Source organism: Pagrus pagrus (assembly GCF_965226575.1).
Source record: "Pagrus pagrus genome assembly, chromosome: 8".
Lineage (NCBI taxonomy): Eukaryota > Metazoa > Chordata > Actinopteri > Spariformes > Sparidae > Pagrus > Pagrus pagrus.
In genome coordinates this window covers 21,066,998-21,084,638 of record NC_140192.1, presented here as the reverse complement: position 1 = coordinate 21,084,638, position 17,641 = coordinate 21,066,998, and the positions used below count along the sequence as shown (strand labels likewise).

The 17,641-nt window shown below is 40.4% G+C and overlaps 3 protein-coding genes across 3 annotated transcripts; 1 reads left to right on the top strand and 2 right to left on the bottom strand.

Moving 5' to 3' along the window:
• Positions 1–870: 870 nt before the first annotated feature.
• On the top strand, positions 871–6,466 carry upb1 (ureidopropionase, beta). Its single transcript, XM_084359751.1, has 11 exons — positions 871–987; positions 1,648–1,807; positions 2,697–2,868; positions 3,459–3,546; positions 3,625–3,719; positions 3,810–3,968; positions 4,049–4,218; positions 4,403–4,484; positions 4,624–4,666; positions 5,063–5,217; positions 5,418–6,466. Exons 1-11 carry the CDS (start codon positions 942–944, stop codon positions 5,499–5,501), a joined length of 1,254 nt encoding a protein of 417 aa, XP_084215877.1. The 5' UTR covers positions 871–941; the 3' UTR covers positions 5,502–6,466.
• An 861-nt stretch (positions 6,467–7,327) lies between these two features.
• gucd1 (guanylyl cyclase domain containing 1) lies at positions 7,328–10,998 on the bottom strand. Its single transcript, XM_084361039.1, has 6 exons — positions 10,635–10,998; positions 10,426–10,510; positions 10,121–10,286; positions 9,933–10,024; positions 9,587–9,828; positions 7,328–8,576 (listed from the first exon to the last, which is right to left on the bottom strand). Exons 1-6 carry the CDS (start codon positions 10,639–10,641, stop codon positions 8,485–8,487), a joined length of 684 nt encoding a protein of 227 aa, XP_084217165.1. The 5' UTR covers positions 10,642–10,998; the 3' UTR covers positions 7,328–8,484.
• A 1,646-nt stretch (positions 10,999–12,644) lies between these two features.
• Positions 12,645–17,514, bottom strand: LOC311261899 (P2X purinoceptor 4a-like; the record flags this gene model as incomplete). Its single annotated transcript, XM_084360912.1, has 12 exons — positions 12,645–12,677; positions 13,487–13,591; positions 13,663–13,728; positions 13,828–13,921; positions 14,008–14,144; positions 14,659–14,800; positions 14,926–15,006; positions 15,082–15,178; positions 15,271–15,343; positions 16,548–16,619; positions 16,732–16,879; positions 17,372–17,514. The coding sequence occupies 12 exons, from the start codon at positions 17,512–17,514 to the stop codon at positions 12,645–12,647; spliced, it is 1,191 nt and encodes a 396-aa protein (XP_084217038.1).
• Between the last annotated feature and the right edge of the window lie 127 nt (positions 17,515–17,641).

The following is a 17,641-nucleotide window of genomic DNA, read 5'->3' as shown; positions in this document are numbered from 1 at the left end:
AATACACTGGGGTGGGTTTTTTTCTGTTGCAGAGCTGCTGAGGAAACTGTCAAACCCCCACAAGGAGAAAGAAGAGAGGAGGATGGACACAGAGCAACAAACCAGGATGGTTGTGATCTACTTGACAGACTGTTGCAAGGAGTGGGCTGCTGTGTGTGTGTGTTTGTGTGTGTGTGTGTGAAAGTCATGGATATTGACCACGTAATGAAGTGATGAATGTCACTAGTAACAGCGATATCCCAGACTCCCTTACAAATCGAGTAATTTTAAGAGTTGTTGCATCATGAGGAGAAACTTCATCAACTTTGTGAAACGGCTATGGCAAATTTTAACTTGAGGATGCCTTCTTGTAAATTTGGCATTAAGTAACAAAGAACTAAACTCCAGCACCCTCAGAGGAAACAAGGGACAGGGACAAATAATATGAAAAATCAGGAATAAAAGCTAGTAAGACCCTGCAGTTTGAACCCTTTGTAAAGATAAATAAGGAGGATTATTTATATTATATATCTCTATATTTATCTCTTCTTTTTATAGATGTTTTAATCATAAATAGATTAGAGGAAAGACGGTGTGAGTATATGCTCATATGATAATCTGTGGATTAGTTTGGTGACAATCTCCTATTTTTGAAGATATACATTTGATAAATGTTTTTGTGACACCTGTTCCCTTTTTTCTGTTTATTTCGATTGAATGTATCTGGAATATATAGTTATGTATGCGTTTTATGCTATTTTTTCCAGTCTTACTTATTGCCTGATAGTTTGTATTGTGGCTACACCCCTTCAACACTATGGGGCGGGCACTCACAGATGGACTCCATCATCTCTGATTGTTGGCTCCTCACCTCTTCGGGGTCGTGTGCTCTGTGGTATCGCGCTGATCAAGGCCAAGTGTTGAAACGCGTTCATTTTTTGCCCACAATAAAACATTTAGACATGTTTTCTCTGAGAGGGATAGAGATCTTTGGAGTAGTGCGTAGTAGTGAGTAGTTTCCACAATTCGGCATTAAGTAAAAAGTGTCCCTTTAATTTGCGGCATCGCTGCAAACGCCTGTTACTTGTTTGGAGGATGTCACCGGACTCCCTTTAAAAAACGCTAAATTTTGAAACTTTAGCGTTAGGTGAAACTGTATTAACTCGGCGAAACGTCTACGGCAAATTTGTACTTATTGGTGCCTTCTTGTAAATTCGGCATTAAGTACAATACGTGAAGATGACTCCTTCCTTGCTAAAATTCAGTTTCTTTTTCGCGGACTTCTTTAGAAAGTCGCCGGACTCCCTTTAAAAAACGCTCCATTTTGAAACTTTAGCGTTGGGAGAAACTGTATCAACTCTGAGACGCTGCCCGCAACACATTCTTGACTATTTGGGCCTTTTTGTTCATTCGGCATCCGTTATTCACAACTATATTTCTTTATTTGTGTAAAAACGTTTCTTCTAATGATGTAGATGTAGCCTGTTTAGCCTGTTCTCAATCCGGCTAAAGTTGCTTTCCACAAACACAGGGGCGGAGGCACACATGGGGTTAATTAATGACAGGACTTCCCTAAACAGCCGCTCGGTCGTCTTCCCGAAGACATTAACCTGCGTCTGACAACGTGAAGACATCCTGTAACACACAGCACATATTTGTTCCCTGCAGACTCTGGGTTGTGCCGCCGCCGCAGTGAGGCCCAAAGCCCGAAGACGAGCGCAGAAATGTCCGCGTGTGAGTTCGAGTCGCTGGAGAAGTCTCTGGAGTCTCACCTGCCGGAGGCCGAGCTCCGAGAGGTGAAGCGCATCTTATTCGGGAAGGAAACGAGGTGAGTTATCGCGAGATGTTAGAAACTATGATTAGTTTTACTTCTGCTGTTTCTATACAAGTTGTTCCTGGTGAATAATTGCTGTGCTGAGTGGACTTTGGTCAGCGTAGTAAGAGAGTCGCAGTCAACAACCTTTAACCTGTCCAAAGTGAGGATTACTCAATAGTTTCAAACTTTATACATGCGGTTTCCGTGTCCATGAAGGCAACACAATTATTATTATTATTAATAATAATAATAATAATAGTAATAGTAAAGGTGTTATTGCTTAGTGTCTGTCCAGCACACAAACTGTAACTAGAGAAGTATTAGTCACATACTCAATAATACACGGGAAAGTAATGCCCTGAAGAAGAAGGAAATAAATTTTTTTTTTATCGACTCCAGAGATATTATTTATTCATTGGTTGCTTGTTTTGTCAATAAAATGTCCAAAAATATAGAAAAAATGACCTATGGTAAAATCCCATGGAAAAAGGTGAACTACTCAAATAGTTTGTTCTGTCCAACCAACCATCGAAAACTCAAAGGTTTTCGGTTCTCTAACTTATATGACAACGAAAATCAGAAAATATTCACATTTGAAAGTCAGTCAGTGAAGATCTAACAATCTCTTCCCCCAAACTACATAGTGCACCTTTAAATGATTAAACTAATTTGTGTCAATGGACTGAACAGTTAATGTACTAATTCTTTAATCTCTAAAACAAACTATTGTCACCAGGGTCATGTGGTTCATCTAAACACACCGTCCATTTGTCAGGGTGACTCCACTCTTAAATGCCTGAGAGACACCTGACATAAATGTTTTATCATTGTGCTCAGTCATTACGAAGAATCAATGTTAAATGTTCTCACTGTTCTGTGGTTTGGGTGTCCTCTGTTACAGGAAGTTGGACCTCCCGTCATGTGCCGTAGACGCTGCCTCCGAACGTGACTTTGAGCTGAAGGGTTACGGGTTTGAGGCTGCGCAGGAACAGCTGAGGCCGCCCAGAAAGATCCGTGTGGGACTCATCCAGCACCGCATTGTTCTGCCCACTGATGCCCCCATCCTGGACCAGGTACAGACTGAGACCACTGACTGTATGAAGTAAAGACAGGAGCTTTCCTGAAAGTGCCTTAAACTTGCATTCTTTCTAATGGCCAGCAGAAAGCGACTCCACTGGTTTCAATAAGTCTGATTGTATGTCAACTAACGAGAAAATTACCCTCCTTCTCACCTGATTTATCTCCTTAGTAGACAGTTTCCTAATGACTTTATGGTCTCAATCACTAGTTTCAAGTCTTCTTCAACACAGCATGATGCTCATTTTGTACATTTTTGTCTAAATTAGAGTAAAATAGATGATAAAGGAGGGTATGCTTTTTGGTGTGGACTTTGCTATTACAAGTCACTACCACAGCGTGTCCTCGGGCTCTCGGTCAGAGGCATTCGTATGTTTTGCAGCTCCACCCTCTAATCCAAAAATGATCAGTTCTGGCCCTGACAACGGCTGTCCACAAATCAAGTACAACGGTGGTTTTACACTTGACAACACATGTAATCAGACCTGTTGTGGTATCAGTGGTGAAGAGACAGACAAGATGCTGTACATTTGATATTAACTGTTCAGGTAACGGGTATAAATCCTCTGGTTGTCCCCATCCACAGATTAACGCCATGCATAACCGGGTTGGTGAAATGGTCGAGGTGGCAGCCATGTGTGGTGTCAACATCATCTGTTTTCAGGAGACCTGGAGTGAGTGCTGTCATGAGTGCAACTGCACAGTATAAATGAGCCAGTCAGATAGACTAACCTGTCTTATGCCGTCCACAGCCATGCCCTTTGCTTTCTGCACCCGCGAGAAAGAACCATGGACGGAGTTTGCAGAGTCTGCTGAGGAAGGAAACACCACACGCTTCTGCCAAGAGGTGAGATTTGGCTACAGAGCTCTGCCACAGTGCAATGACATACTTTCACTACTGAACACCAGCCCGGTAACACTGCAATTCTGTCATTAGCTGGCCAAAAAGTACAACATGGTAGTTGTTTCTCCAATTCTGGAGCGAGAGGAGCTCCACGACACTCTGTGGAACACAGCAGTGGTGATCTCCAACTCCGGGAACGTGCTGGGAAAGAGCAGGAAGAACCATATTCCCAGGGTCGGAGACTTTAATGAGGTAAGTGTGCGATTCCTGTCACACTATTTGATCCACTGCACCTGTCTGAAATTAACGTCACAATGTTTATTCACACTCAGTCTACATATTATATGGAGGGCGACACTGGCCACACGGTGTTCCAGACACAGTTTGGGAAGATAGCTGTGAATATCTGTTACGGGCGCCATCACCCTCTCAACTGGTTCATGTACAGTATGAACGGAGCTGAGATCATCTTCAACCCCTCAGCTACTGTCGGTGCTCTCAGGTAAGAGACGAAAATTCAGTAACTATAAGTTCTGACATGGCTGAATTAAGTTGATAGAGGGGTGTAATCTAAGCTGCTGGGCGTCGTAGTGTCAGTGTTACTAAACCTATTATTGCTGTAAACTGTACAAAAGTTGTTTGTTAAATATATACAACGGTAATATTTGTCTTCTTTCTTTCTACAGTGAGCCCATGTGGCCTATAGAGGCCAGGAATGCAGCGATAGCTAACCACTGTTTCACTTGTGCAATCAACCGTGTCGGGACGGTAAGTGAGTCTCTATATGCTTTGACATCAAACTACAGGGCTGTAGACAAAATGTTAGACATACAGAGGAACTGAGTCCTGCTGAATAATCCCTGTTGGAGCTTGTGTGACTTTATGTACATTCTTGTATTTCACTCAGGAACATTTCAAAAGTGAGTTCACATCCGGTGATGGGAAAAAAGGTAAGAGATTTATTTTCCTAAAATTGTGAAAGTTTCATTTAAAGATGCAGTATGTAAGAATCAGCTACTTATTGAATTATCAATCAAAACAAATACTGGGCAGCATAGTGCCAGAGTAACCACTAGCTGCAGCTGCCTTTAAGCAAGTTAGCTCAGTGATCCGTGACTTGAGTACGACCAGACTGTGGGCTCGGAAATCATTAATTTTAATGTTTTAAAATTGATTCTTACATCTTTTAATTTCTTCCACTTGTATGGTTGTCTGTGTGTAGGTGAATCTAAACTTGCACTAGTAAGTTTATTTTTTAGGATAACCTTTCCTCGTCTGTTGTAGCTGTCACTGGCAGGGTGAATTATTTCAGTACCACTTACAGACAGCTGTCCTTACTTCTGCAGCTCACCATGACTTTGGACACTTCTATGGATCCAGTTATGTGGCTGCTGCTGACGGCAGCCGCACCCCTGGGCTCTCTAGGACGTTTGACGGACTTCTGGTGGTAGAAATGGATCTCAACCTGAACCGACAAATCAGCGACAAATGGAGTTTTAAGGTAAATATTAATCTGATGTAGATACATTTAAGCAGCCTTTGAGCGATTTTGAGCTACTTTAAGAAAGCTTGTGTTTCTTTGGTCCTGCAGTGATTGGATTGTTGGGAAAGGTTTCTGGAAGTGTTGTACTGTGGACATTATGACAGAAGCACAGTGTGTTCTAGTGGACTTCTGTTAATCTTTGTTGTCTCTCCATGCAGATGACTGGGCGGTATGCTGAGTATGCAGAGAAACTTACCCAGGCTGTCACACATGACTTCAAACCCAACATAGTGAAGGAGTAGATGATGTTCCACTGTAGTCCATGAATGAAACACACCAAGTGCAGTTATTTTCATTTCATTTGACATTCTGTCTTTGTATTTATCAGACAGTTTGGCTCTATCTTCAGTTTATCACAGAAAACTAAATTCAAAGTCAAACCAGGGCTGTGTGCTCTGTTTCTTTGTATTGGATAACTAACTTGTCTTGATTTCATTGGTGATTTGACACAAGTCTGGATGTTTCAGCACTGTGAAGGTAACATTGTCCACTGTAGCCACAGATGACAATTATAGGATAATGCTAAATGCTAAAACCAAACTGTAACAGTAGCACAAATGGAGAAGAGTCCGAAAGTCAATGACCTAACTTTGTAATGTTACACAGAACTATCTGTCTTATCTTAAGCTTGCCAATATTGGCTAACAGTAGCCATTGTAAGCTAAAGGTCAAAATAGACCAAATAAGGCAGGTAGCAGCTGAGTGTAATCATTCATTACATTTACACATTTAACCAGTTTTACTGAATAACTCATTTGCTGTTGAAGCAATCTGTTTCCATTTCAATTAGTTTAGAGTAGGTTCAGATTCTTCTGCAGGGTAATGTGACCATGCTACTGGGTGTCACAGCTGGTGCTCATAGAGTGGTGTAGTTTATAGTCCTGAAACCTGGAATTCAGGTAGTGTTTTTGCACATCCAGTTCCCTCGTCTCAAAGTCAATGAGTGTTTTTAATTGGTTTTCAATTATATGTCTGAAATAAGGTCTGTACCATTCTAACTCTAACTTTACAACTCAGCAATTGTACAATAAGATGGTTAGTGGTGACTTTAAAATCATGCATTTGTTATGTGGACATGTGATGTAGTCTGTTTATAGCCTAATGTTGGCTTTTTACTTCTAGAGATTAAATTTATGCTTCGAAAATCACAAAGTGTTGTTTATCTGTGAAGATTATATTGCTGAACAAAATGTGAAAGTATCATAAACTTGTGTTTGTGTCATTTTTGTCAATAATCCGAAATCCAATTGAATAATCCCAGACTTTATGTGGAGGCAACCAGGGAGATGTCTCTGGGTTTGCCTTCAAAGAAATGTCATCGCTACATACACAATTCATAAGGGTTTCTGCTCAATTTGCTTTTGAGTTTTCCTTTAAATCTAAGGAAAAGTAATTTAAAAAAAAAATGACTTGAAGTAGCTCTATGTTAGCAGACTCCATGTCTAAACAGTCATCAAAAAAGTGATTAATACATGTAAATTGCGACAAATTCATACATTGAGCCTCTTTAAGCTCAAACTTGCTAAAGTGCAAGTTCATTGGCAGTTATCTGGATAATTACCTTTTTGAGACGAACTTTGTTGCACTTTGTTTCATTGTTCTTTTTGTTTCAGAATTAGAAAATGCCTCAGGAGGTTCTTCAGCTTCAACAATTTTAAAGACTGATGTTTGAGATAACATAATTCAAGATTTAAACTCCGCCTCCCAAGGGTCCAAGTTAGCTAAATGACAATTAACAGGATCACATTAGCTGGCTAACATCATGATAGCCCACATATGGAAAACGGGACCCAGATCTGATGTTATTCCCTCAATCTCTGGCTGAATGTTAGCATATGATGGGCAGCTGTAGCTCATGAGGTAGAGCGGGTCACCCTGTAATTGGAAGGTTGCTAGTTTGACTCCCCTTGACTTTTGTCAAACCGAACCCCCACTGCTCATGATGAACAGGTTGGCGGTGTAACAGTGGGTGTTAAGGGTGGTCAATATACTAAAAAGGGATACAGAAATGTACGTGTAAGGAACATTAACTATTCATGTATCAGGAAAAAATGACAAGGATGCGTCGTATTTTCAAACCCTTTAATTACAACATCATAAATGCAGCTCTATGTTTCATAAAAAATAAAGTTTGTGGTTTTAAAACATGCTTTTTGTTCTTAGCAAAAAGCACACCCAGGAGAATACCACTTTTCATAGATTCAGAAAAGCTATTTACTGGTTACATTTTTAATTTAAATAACACAATTATGTCAGGTTTGAAAAGCATAGTGCAAAAAACGTTTACATAATACCAAAATTAAAAAATACAACTGAGGGACAATGAGGAAATTACCTGGTCTTCATTGCTTTCAAACAGACAGAGTCCAATTTACACCTTTTTGTTCTGCAACATGATCAAAACAACTGAACAACGCATCCATGACTCCAAAACACAAGATGTTGAGCTGTTTTTATTCCAGTGAAGTGAGGGAAACTGGTGAGTTCATGTTTCAGTGTGTTCGTCTGCAAGTAGACTGACTTCCATAGACACACTTTGGAGTATTGCATTAACTTAAGTTTGTCAATTGATGTGCGTGTCACACATTTGGGCATTAATTACCTGAGACTCTCAAAATGCAACTACTTCCTGTATTCCCTGTTGATAAAATCGTCAGAATAAAAAGCGGCCGACAGGTGAGTTAGCAGGATTTCTTCAAAAGGCAAGTGGAGGTGAGGCTTCAGTTACATCACTACTGAACAGCACAGCTAAATTGGATATACTAAATGTTGCCATCATCAGCCCTGAATTATGTGCACATTATTTCCTGGTAATTCCTATTCTATGTCACAATTCCCACATTTCATCCATTTTTTGAAATAGCACAGTTTTACATTTGAATAGCTTCAAATATATGAGCAACAAGAGTCATTAAAACTGAACAAAGACGCAATAAAATTCATTTGAACTAGCTGCTCATTAAAAACAAAAAGAGTTCAACTTATATTATTGAGCCTCTCAGCTGTTAATCCTTCAGGGGTCGTAAAGTAGTGACTGTATACAAGGGAAAAAGCGCAGTGAATCTGCCTCTCATGAGCAATTAGCACCAAAGATGATGGCCCAGGGCATCTGAGACAATGGACAACAGGTGGAGCCACGAGTCCAACACTGTTGACCTGCAGCATCAAGTCACTACAATGATGAGGTGAGAAAGAGTGAAATTGAAATCCAATCGTCACTGTCCATCAACTCTCCTTAAAGACGAATAGGATGTCCTCATCTGTCCCATAGCTTCGCCGAGCCTCCTCGAAGTTACTGATGCTGGTGCAGCACACCCCTGAATGACACACACACACACACACACACACACACACACACACACACACACACACACACACACACACACACACACACAATACTCAATAGATTAGAAATTTGCTACAGTAATAACTTTGCTAATGCCTTAAAGGGGCACTATGTAGTTTTGGAGAAGAAATTCAAACTCAGAATTTTAATTTACAATATCAATGAGGTAATAATACAAACTCAGAAGTATTTATTTTTTCCATTACTGAATAAACAAGCTGTTCTCAGAGGAAAATAAGGTCCCAGAACACGCCAAAGATAAACAAAGTAAAACATTATTAAATTGTGTTGTCCTTTAAGGTCAGTTTGTTTGTTCAGTTTATTCAGTCATGAAAACAAAGAGAAAATTTCTCCCCCATAACTATGCAGTGCTCCTTTGACTTGTCATCAGGTCCAAATTTAAATGGATTGTGACCAAATTCTTTAAAAACTAATGACATCCTCATCATTCAACTTTTTGTGTTCAGTAGTAATTTGCTAATGGTAGCATGCAAACACACTTAAGATGGTAACATTATGCCTGCTAAAAATAAGCATGTTAACATGATGACGCTGGCATTCAGCTCAGATCATGCTGTACCCACCGAGCTGCCGGCGTGACTTCATTTTGAAGTTGAAGTTGAAGTTGAAGTTTCACTTTGCATGATCAATCAAACTGTTGTTCTGAATGCATAAAAAGGGGCACTATGTAGTTTTGAAGAAGAAATTCAAACTCAGAATTTTAATATTAACTGCTTGTTCGAAATTTTGACACAAAGAGTTTAATTTTTACTGCAAATGACTATCCGTCCCAAATATCGGTTTTCAGACTCCTTGATTTCTAATAATTGGTATCAGCCCTGAAAAAACCATATCAGTCAACCCCTACCTTTAACATTACATTTTCAAAACCTTTCCTCTGTAGCTTATTGATACTATTTTTATTCAAAAACAGTTATGCCTCACCCTGCCTGTGCTTTGGACATATGAGAGATTACTCACGATCAGAATAAGCAGGGTTGTTGTAGAAAACACTGCCAGTGGTCCTGTTGAAGCCGCACACGACCACAAAATGACCCTGGTACTCTGGCTTCCTGCAGAAACATTTCTGACCCACAGGCAGGAAGCAGCAGTATTTGACAGGCGACGAGCAGAGCTCACATGTCAAGACGACAGCATTGACCAGCACGATAGCGACGTGGCCCTGCTCCAGATGAGACTGGATTTCCTGAACTGTGACAGAACTACGGAAACATGATCACAGACACACATCAGGTGTTAGGTTTACTTTATCTGAGGCAAAAGCGGGGGGGTTGTCCATATGATCAATAAGTAACAGAAAACTCACCATTTCTTCACCATCACACCTTTGCTGTCTGCTTTAAGGAAGAGCTCATTCACTCTGTCTTCTTCTGTGTCGAAGTGTTTCTTATAAAAGGACTGCAAACCGTAGCAAAGACAACAAAGTCACACACAGAACTAGGGGCATTCAAATCTGTTTGGGAGAACACTGACAGCATAGACTGTGCAAAGTACCTGATTTCTAAAGCCCTTATCGACGCCCAGAGTCTGCGTGCAAAAGCAGTGTTTAATTCCTAGATGGCACATGAGGTAGGCCAGGTCAATAGTCCACACACTCTCTGTGAGCTTCAGGTCCCAGCATGCTCTCTGAAACTCCTCATCACTCACAGGATGGAGGTACCTGCAAGAATACACAGTGACAGACTGTAAATAACTTGTATGCATGGCTGTATCTATCAAAAACGCAGCTGGGCTTATACATAAAGCAAAAAGATTCACAAGTATGATTTCAGAAGTTGGAAACTTCACTGTGCACTCACTTCAGGACCATCCTGGAGCAGGCTAACCCACAGTCCCAGTGGTACAGCTGCCGAATGACGGGTACATTCAGCAAGACGGCATCCTCTGAGAAAACCCGAGGTGTTAACATTAGTTGGTCTGTCCTATCTGTGTACTGACGCTGCTATCAAAACACAATGCTAGCTAGCTCAATAGCATGAAGTTGTTGATGTCAGGTCGTGTCACTCACCTGTCATTCTGCTGTTTTCTTTCTAAGACAACCAGCCGACTAGCTAACTCAAGACAAGCTGGTCAGTCTTACTTACAGCACCAGTGCCGGGGTTGGGTTTCCTCATCGATGCTAACTGGGAGAAGCCAGCTGCCCAAATACAAGTTTAGCTCTCAGGCTAACAGTATCATTAACTAGGCTGCTAACACAGCGAGACTAGCTCTTCGACGCACACCGCTGTTAGACATACAGTTATTCGGTTAGTTAAAAAATAAAAATGAAGATTAAAAGTTAGAAAACTATATTTTATCAAGTTTTAATGACGGTGCCTCTGTCCTGAGGGCTCGCCTGCTCCCACTTCTCTGTTGCTTGCTAGCATACAAGATTCTTCTTCTTCTTCGTTGGTACAGCTTCTTGTGTTCGGTCATGTTGTCTCATAAAGTGGTGCTGCCCCCGTGCGGTGCGGGACACTCACCTTCAATCTGTGACTGAGACTGGAAGGAAACATTTCTTAAAACCATTCATTACATTTACACATTCAACCAGTTTTATTGAATAATTCATATGATGTTGAAGCAATCTGTTTACATTTCAATAAGTCAGAGGTCATATTCTTCAGAGTCATGTGACCATGCTACTGGCTGCCACAGCTGGTGCTCAGAGTGGTGTAGTCTATAGTCCTAAAACCTGGATATCAGTCAGCCTTTAAAGGAGGTTAAATGCCTGAATTACGGTCTGTGGTTACTGAAGTTTTTGTTTACACGTTTTGTTCTGCGACATAAAATACATCAATAAATGTCCCACAGTTTATTCATAAAGCACTTACATCTTTTAAAAACGTGTCTAAATGAGACTACAGAGGTTGTCAGGGTCATTAAACGTCATCAACTACTCATCTACTCGCTAGTCCGTCTTTACAGGCCAACTTTAGTTACTAACTATTCTAACTCTACCTTACAACTTGTAGATCAATCAGTTTATTGAAAACGTGTGTAGTAATTGTGTAGTAAGACGCTTAGTGGTGGTGACGTTTAAGTCATGCGACCGCAATGTCGTTGTTTATAGCCTAACATTAGCATTTTATTTCTAGCGATTTAATTTACGCTTTGGAAATCACAAAAGTGGAGTTCATCTGTGGAGATTATCTTGCTGAACAAAACGTGTAAGTATCGTAAATTTGTGTTTGCCACAGACATTATTTTCAGTTAGCCTACAAAAATATGTCATCGCTACACCACTCTATAGGCATGTGAATTATGAAAATAGAAAGTGACGCCCACTTTAGTTACAGTTATTCGGTTAACTAAAAAAAATGAAGGACAAAAGTTAGAAAACTATATTTTATCAAGTTTTTATGATGGTGCCAGTTCAGTTCACTTCTCTGTTACTTGCTAGCCAAGGATGTCACATTAAATCTGGATTAGTCTTTTCTGATCCCACTTGAATTGTGTCACGATCTACACATATGATGTTTGTCAATTTAAGTTTGTCATCAAATTAATTTAATATCAGACTGTGAAAATACGTAATTGTAAAGACTACACAGCCAAGATTTTCATCTTTTTTAGTACCTTTTCTGTGCCAAGCTGGCGGCCATGTTGGTGTTGATGACGTGTGTTGAGCATCTCGATGTAGTTCACTGAGCGGTTTAACACAAAACTAGACGATATTTTACTTTAATAACGACAAACTACGACTTTCTTGACTTGGAAAATGATCTTTTAAATTGACAAACATCATATGTGTAGTTCAAAAATTATTTGTCTCTCTTAATTTACTCCCATACAAAGTTTTTCTGAAAAAAGGTCCCACGGGGTCCACCGGAAGGGGCGTGACTTCGGCTCTCTATTTATTGTATTTATTGATAATTTTAGTTGATTTTTGACTTTTATCAACTAAAGTTCTTACATAAAGCCCCTTTAACCATTTTTAATAAATCATTCATATGATATTGAAGCAATCTGTTTCCATTTCAGTTGTTCTGGAGCAGGTTCAGATTCCTCTGCAGAGTCATGTGTCGATGTCACCATGCTACTGGGTTCCATAGCTGGTGCCCACTGGCATCTGTGTTATAAAAATAGAAGGTGACAGATAAGCTGAGGGGTAATGCTTCCTCTTTTATTCAGTACTAATTACTGCCAGTAGGCAGGAATGTGAAAACTAGGGGTCGACCAATAGGACTTTTTCAGGGCAATTATTAGAAATCAAGGAGACTGAAAACCGATATTTGGGATCAATAGTCATTTTTGCAGTAAAAATGAAACTCTTCTTGTCAAAACAACCAGTGATGGGATAAACCTAAGTATAATTTACTCAAGTACTGTTCTTTATGGGGCCTCCCTTGGGAGGTGTACCAGGCACAACCAACTGGGAAGAGACCCTGGGGCAGACCCAGAACTCACTGGAGGGACTATATATCCCATCTGGCCTGGGAACACCTAGGAGGTCTGGAATTCCCTTCTTAGCCGGCTGCCTCTGCGACCCGACCCCAGATTGAGTGGAAGATAATGGATGGATGGATGTTCTTTAGTACAATTTTGTGGTACTTTACTTTAGTATTTCCGTTTTCTGCTACTTTATACTTCCTCTTCACTGCATTTATTTGATAAATTTAGTTACCGGTTACTTTGCAGATTCAGATTATTCAGTGTTTATAGGCTATTAATTGTGACGTGTTACCAATCAGATATTGTTGTGGGCGGGACTTTGTCTGAGAGGATGTTGCATCAAAGCCAAAGTAGCACATTTTATAATGAGTTTATTTTATCAGCAGTCTGACAGAAAAATAACTGACTCGATAATCGGAAAATGCTGAATATTGGCCCTGATAATCGGTCTATCTCTAGTGAAAATATGAAAGACCTGTCACTTACTATTTCAGTGTCAGCATCCTCATTCAGATGTGTGATTTTCTGTTTCTTGTAAAGTTCTCTTTTTCCCATGCATGTCAGCATAACCCAGTCGGCAACCACGGGAACCTGAAGGAAAACACTCTTTGTATCATTACGTTTTCTTGAAATCAATATTTCAACTGAAGAGACCAACTCACCAAACTGAGAAATGTTAAAGCTGCACCCAAGTTCACCACGGTCGGTACGATTCCAAACTTTCCTGCCTGGAAGATAAAAGAAGGCTCCAGGTTTTGTCAAAGCAAAGACAACACACATTGTTGTTGATGATCTCATTTCCATTTCAAGATTTGTTCAGGCCTCACAGTTCCATGTACAACGACGTCGAACCGGATCCCGTACGCTTTGATTAAGGTTCTGGTTTCCTCTCCATCGGGGGTCTTGTAGTATTTTGCAAACCTACAAGCAGTGTTTTTTTTTTAAATACATGTTTTCCTAGCTTAAACTGTTTATTAATAAACATTTTTCACATTTAGTTTTTTCACCTAAAGTTGAATCCAGGCGCCACATTATTGGTAGGATTTTTGTTGTCCAGCCTGCGGAAGCTGTAGCTGGGGTTACACTTCCCTGCCCACCAGTCCAGGTCACAGCTCCAGTCGATAATAATACCGAGGATACCACCCTGTATAAACACAACATAAAACAAGAACAATAAATACATTATTTAATTTTCAGAAGAGAAAACTCCTTCAGCAGTGTATAAGTGCAGACAAATGTGACACTTTAAAGGGATAGTTCAGGCCTTTTGATGTGGGGTTGTATGAAGTGCTTCTCCCTTGTACCTGTAGTAGATGACCGTCAGCTCTCCACCTGTGTAGAGAAGCAGCTTGTAGCACCGACAGGAGAGCAGAGCATTGTACTGCTCAACGGTACTGACAGCAAGACCTATTTTCTTAAACTAATATATATTTTTTAGGTGGGCCCCATTTAAGGTAGATAAAATACAGCTTGCAGTCAGTGCCGTTTAGCAGTACAATGCTCTGCTTCCCTGCTGGTGCTACACGCTGCTTCTCCACACAGGGGGAGAGCTGACCCCTGAGCACCTCATACAACCCCACAGCAAAAAACCTGAACTATCCCTTTAATCACTTGTGAAAGATCTGACAACTGAAATTCAACAGAGTTACATATTGTACCTTTACAGCCATGTCTTGAAATTCCTCTCCAGCCTCTGAAACGATGTGTTTGAGGCGGAATATGGGGCAGTCGGGGTCTTTTGTGCGACTGAACTCACACCTCTTCAGGTATGAGGAGTTAATATGTGGCAGTATGTTCCTTCTGAGAAAGAAAGGCAGACAAATGTTTGATATAATGACACACACTACAGCAGTGTGTTTGCATGAACTGGACTGATAAGAGCCTGTGCCTCTCCACACATTTTTCTTTTTTACAGAAACACGGACCTGTGAACGTTGAACTTCGGGTATGTTATGCTGTTTTTGATCAACACAGTGAAGTTCTCTGCTGCAGCCAGCAGCGCATGTCTGTGGGACAGAAACAGCAAGTCAAGCCATATCTACATTATACTATAAATACTACTACATTGCAGGTATTCTTACTCAGGCAGCTTAGTGTCTATTTCAAGAGGGCACCATGAGATCACTTCACAGGTCTTGACAGTTGTGGAATAGTTCTCACACAGCCCCGTCAGGATACCTGAGAGGATATGTATCTGTATGGTATCACATCATTTACAGCTGAAGAGTGAGCGCATATCAGTCAGAAGCCGCCCGGTGAGGAAGACCTACCATTTCCTCGAGGATCACTGTATCCCTCGATACAGTCACAATCATCCACACAAGTAGTGGATGGGTTCGGAAGCTGGAGGAGAAAAAAACATCTGTCTGTTAATCTGTCCACTATGTGACACTGTGTACATGTCAGAGCGCCTTTGTAGTAGATTTACTGGCCTGATCAGGTTGGTGTGTATGCAAGCTGAACAATAACAATGAATCTAATGACTTCTCCATTACATTCAAGCATAAAAGCTTCACAATTGTCTGCTAATTTCATTGTTTCCACCCAATTCAATAAATATGTGAAAGAAGTTGGATAATGTTATATTTCTGTAAACAGATCTACTTTTATCATTCCAGGATCTCCATAACCTGTAAGATCGCAGGCTGTTACAGTCGGGTAGCTTTCTCTCCTTTGTGAAACTGAGTGAAAAATGTTTTTGCAGGATAAATCTTTATTTTGTGCTTGGAAACAAGTGAAAATGATTTTTAAAGATGGAAAAAAGAAGTTTAGTTAGATTATCCTGACAAAACTTTTTTCCTCCACCAGATCACAAGTCATTAACACAACTTAGATCAGACTTAAAAATCTTTACCTGATGGTCAACTTCATACCAAGAGGAAAATTCAAGGGATCTCTATAAACTTGTTAAGCTTCATTGTCTGGATACCCCAAAAATTTTACAGCAATCCATTCAATAATTCTTGAGGCATTCTTAGTCTGGATCAAAGTGGTGGATCGTCTGATACTGCCATAGAGAGATACGCCGCGAGCATGGCTAGCCAAACATCTGCTGTCCCAGTTTTCCAAAAGTTAAGATTACATCATCTTAATGAGGACATGTGTTGTACTCTCGGTTGGACAAAATAAGAAATGTAAAGATGTGGCCTTGGGCTCTTTAAACTTGTGATGAACATTTTAAAATATAGATTCTAGCGCCTGAAAGAGAGGCCAAAGCTGGTACAGCTGCTGATATATACACATTTTTTGCAATTGCAGGATATTTTACAGTTTAACAGCAAACTGTATCATCTAAAATGACATCAGTGCACTGAAACAGTGAATTATCCCAAGCATCTTTTTATCTATTTTAATCTCTAAAAAAGTTTTCATATCGTGCATATGGGGCAACATAAACTCTGATACAGATTCATCTGTGATAGGCTATTATCAGGCAATAATATCAGCCAGTCGATATATCAATCAGCTCTAATAGTTTCTGACATATTGAGATCAATTTTTTATCATTTCATTGGGCTAATAATTCTTGGGCCATGTTGTCACTCACCTCAGGACAGCGGGCCTGAGTTTGAAGGGGGGTAACGACCATGTTTGTTAACACAAAGAATGAATCACCACCCTGTTTGACAGAAGAGAAGCACAGATGGGACAAACCGTGGATGAAGACAAGATGGAAAGTGGACATTTGGCTTGTGTGTGTTTGTGATTAAGATGAAATGTGTATTTCAAACCTGAGGTGGGATAACATAATCTGCCACATCCCAAAATCGAGGGTCGGCGTCAGACATGTTGGTGAAGGCAAAACCTTTCACTTTGGTGGTGACGGTACTGAGGACGGAGTCTGTCTCCTGGTAGGCCTTCTGCACCACACACACATACCTGCAGGATTACAGCAGTGGGATACTTTAAAGGTGCACTATGTAGTTTTGGGGAAGAAGTTTTACTCGGAAGAGATAGATCTACACTGGCTGAATTTTTCCAAACCTAATAAACAAACTCTCTTTGTTTTTATGACTGAATAAACTGAGTAACAAACTGACCTTGAAGGACAACACAGTCTCAAACTGTTTTACTTTGTTTATATGTGGCGGACCCTGCCACCTTTCTAGCTTCAAACAGTGTTCTTGGGACCTCACTATCCTGTGAGAACAGCTTGTTTATTCAGTTATGGAAAATAGTTTATTACCACATTATTATTGTTAATAATAAAATTATTCTCCATAACTACACAGGGCCCCGTTACAATGCCCTCAGATCATAACGAATCACCAGGCAGCTCATTACAACAGCATTTCTTGACTAGTTTAGCTTCATCCCATCCCAGTGCAGTGCTGACACCACACTCCCACATCAAAGCTTCATGTCACTTACCCCACCACGTACAGCACCACCAGAAACTGGGTGAACCTGAAGACAAATCCTACCCGTATACTTGGTACAACCAGAGTTTTTGGCGTTTCATAATCAAACACATAATGCAGAAAGCTCTGGCAGCAGCCTGCAGTCTTGGACATCGCTGCACCACACACACCAGAGATGGACTGCGCAGCAATGGTAAGTGGACATAGCTGCTCGTATACAAATCATTGTATTCAAATCATATTCACCTCATCGACACGTCTTTGGCCTCAGCATGTTCTT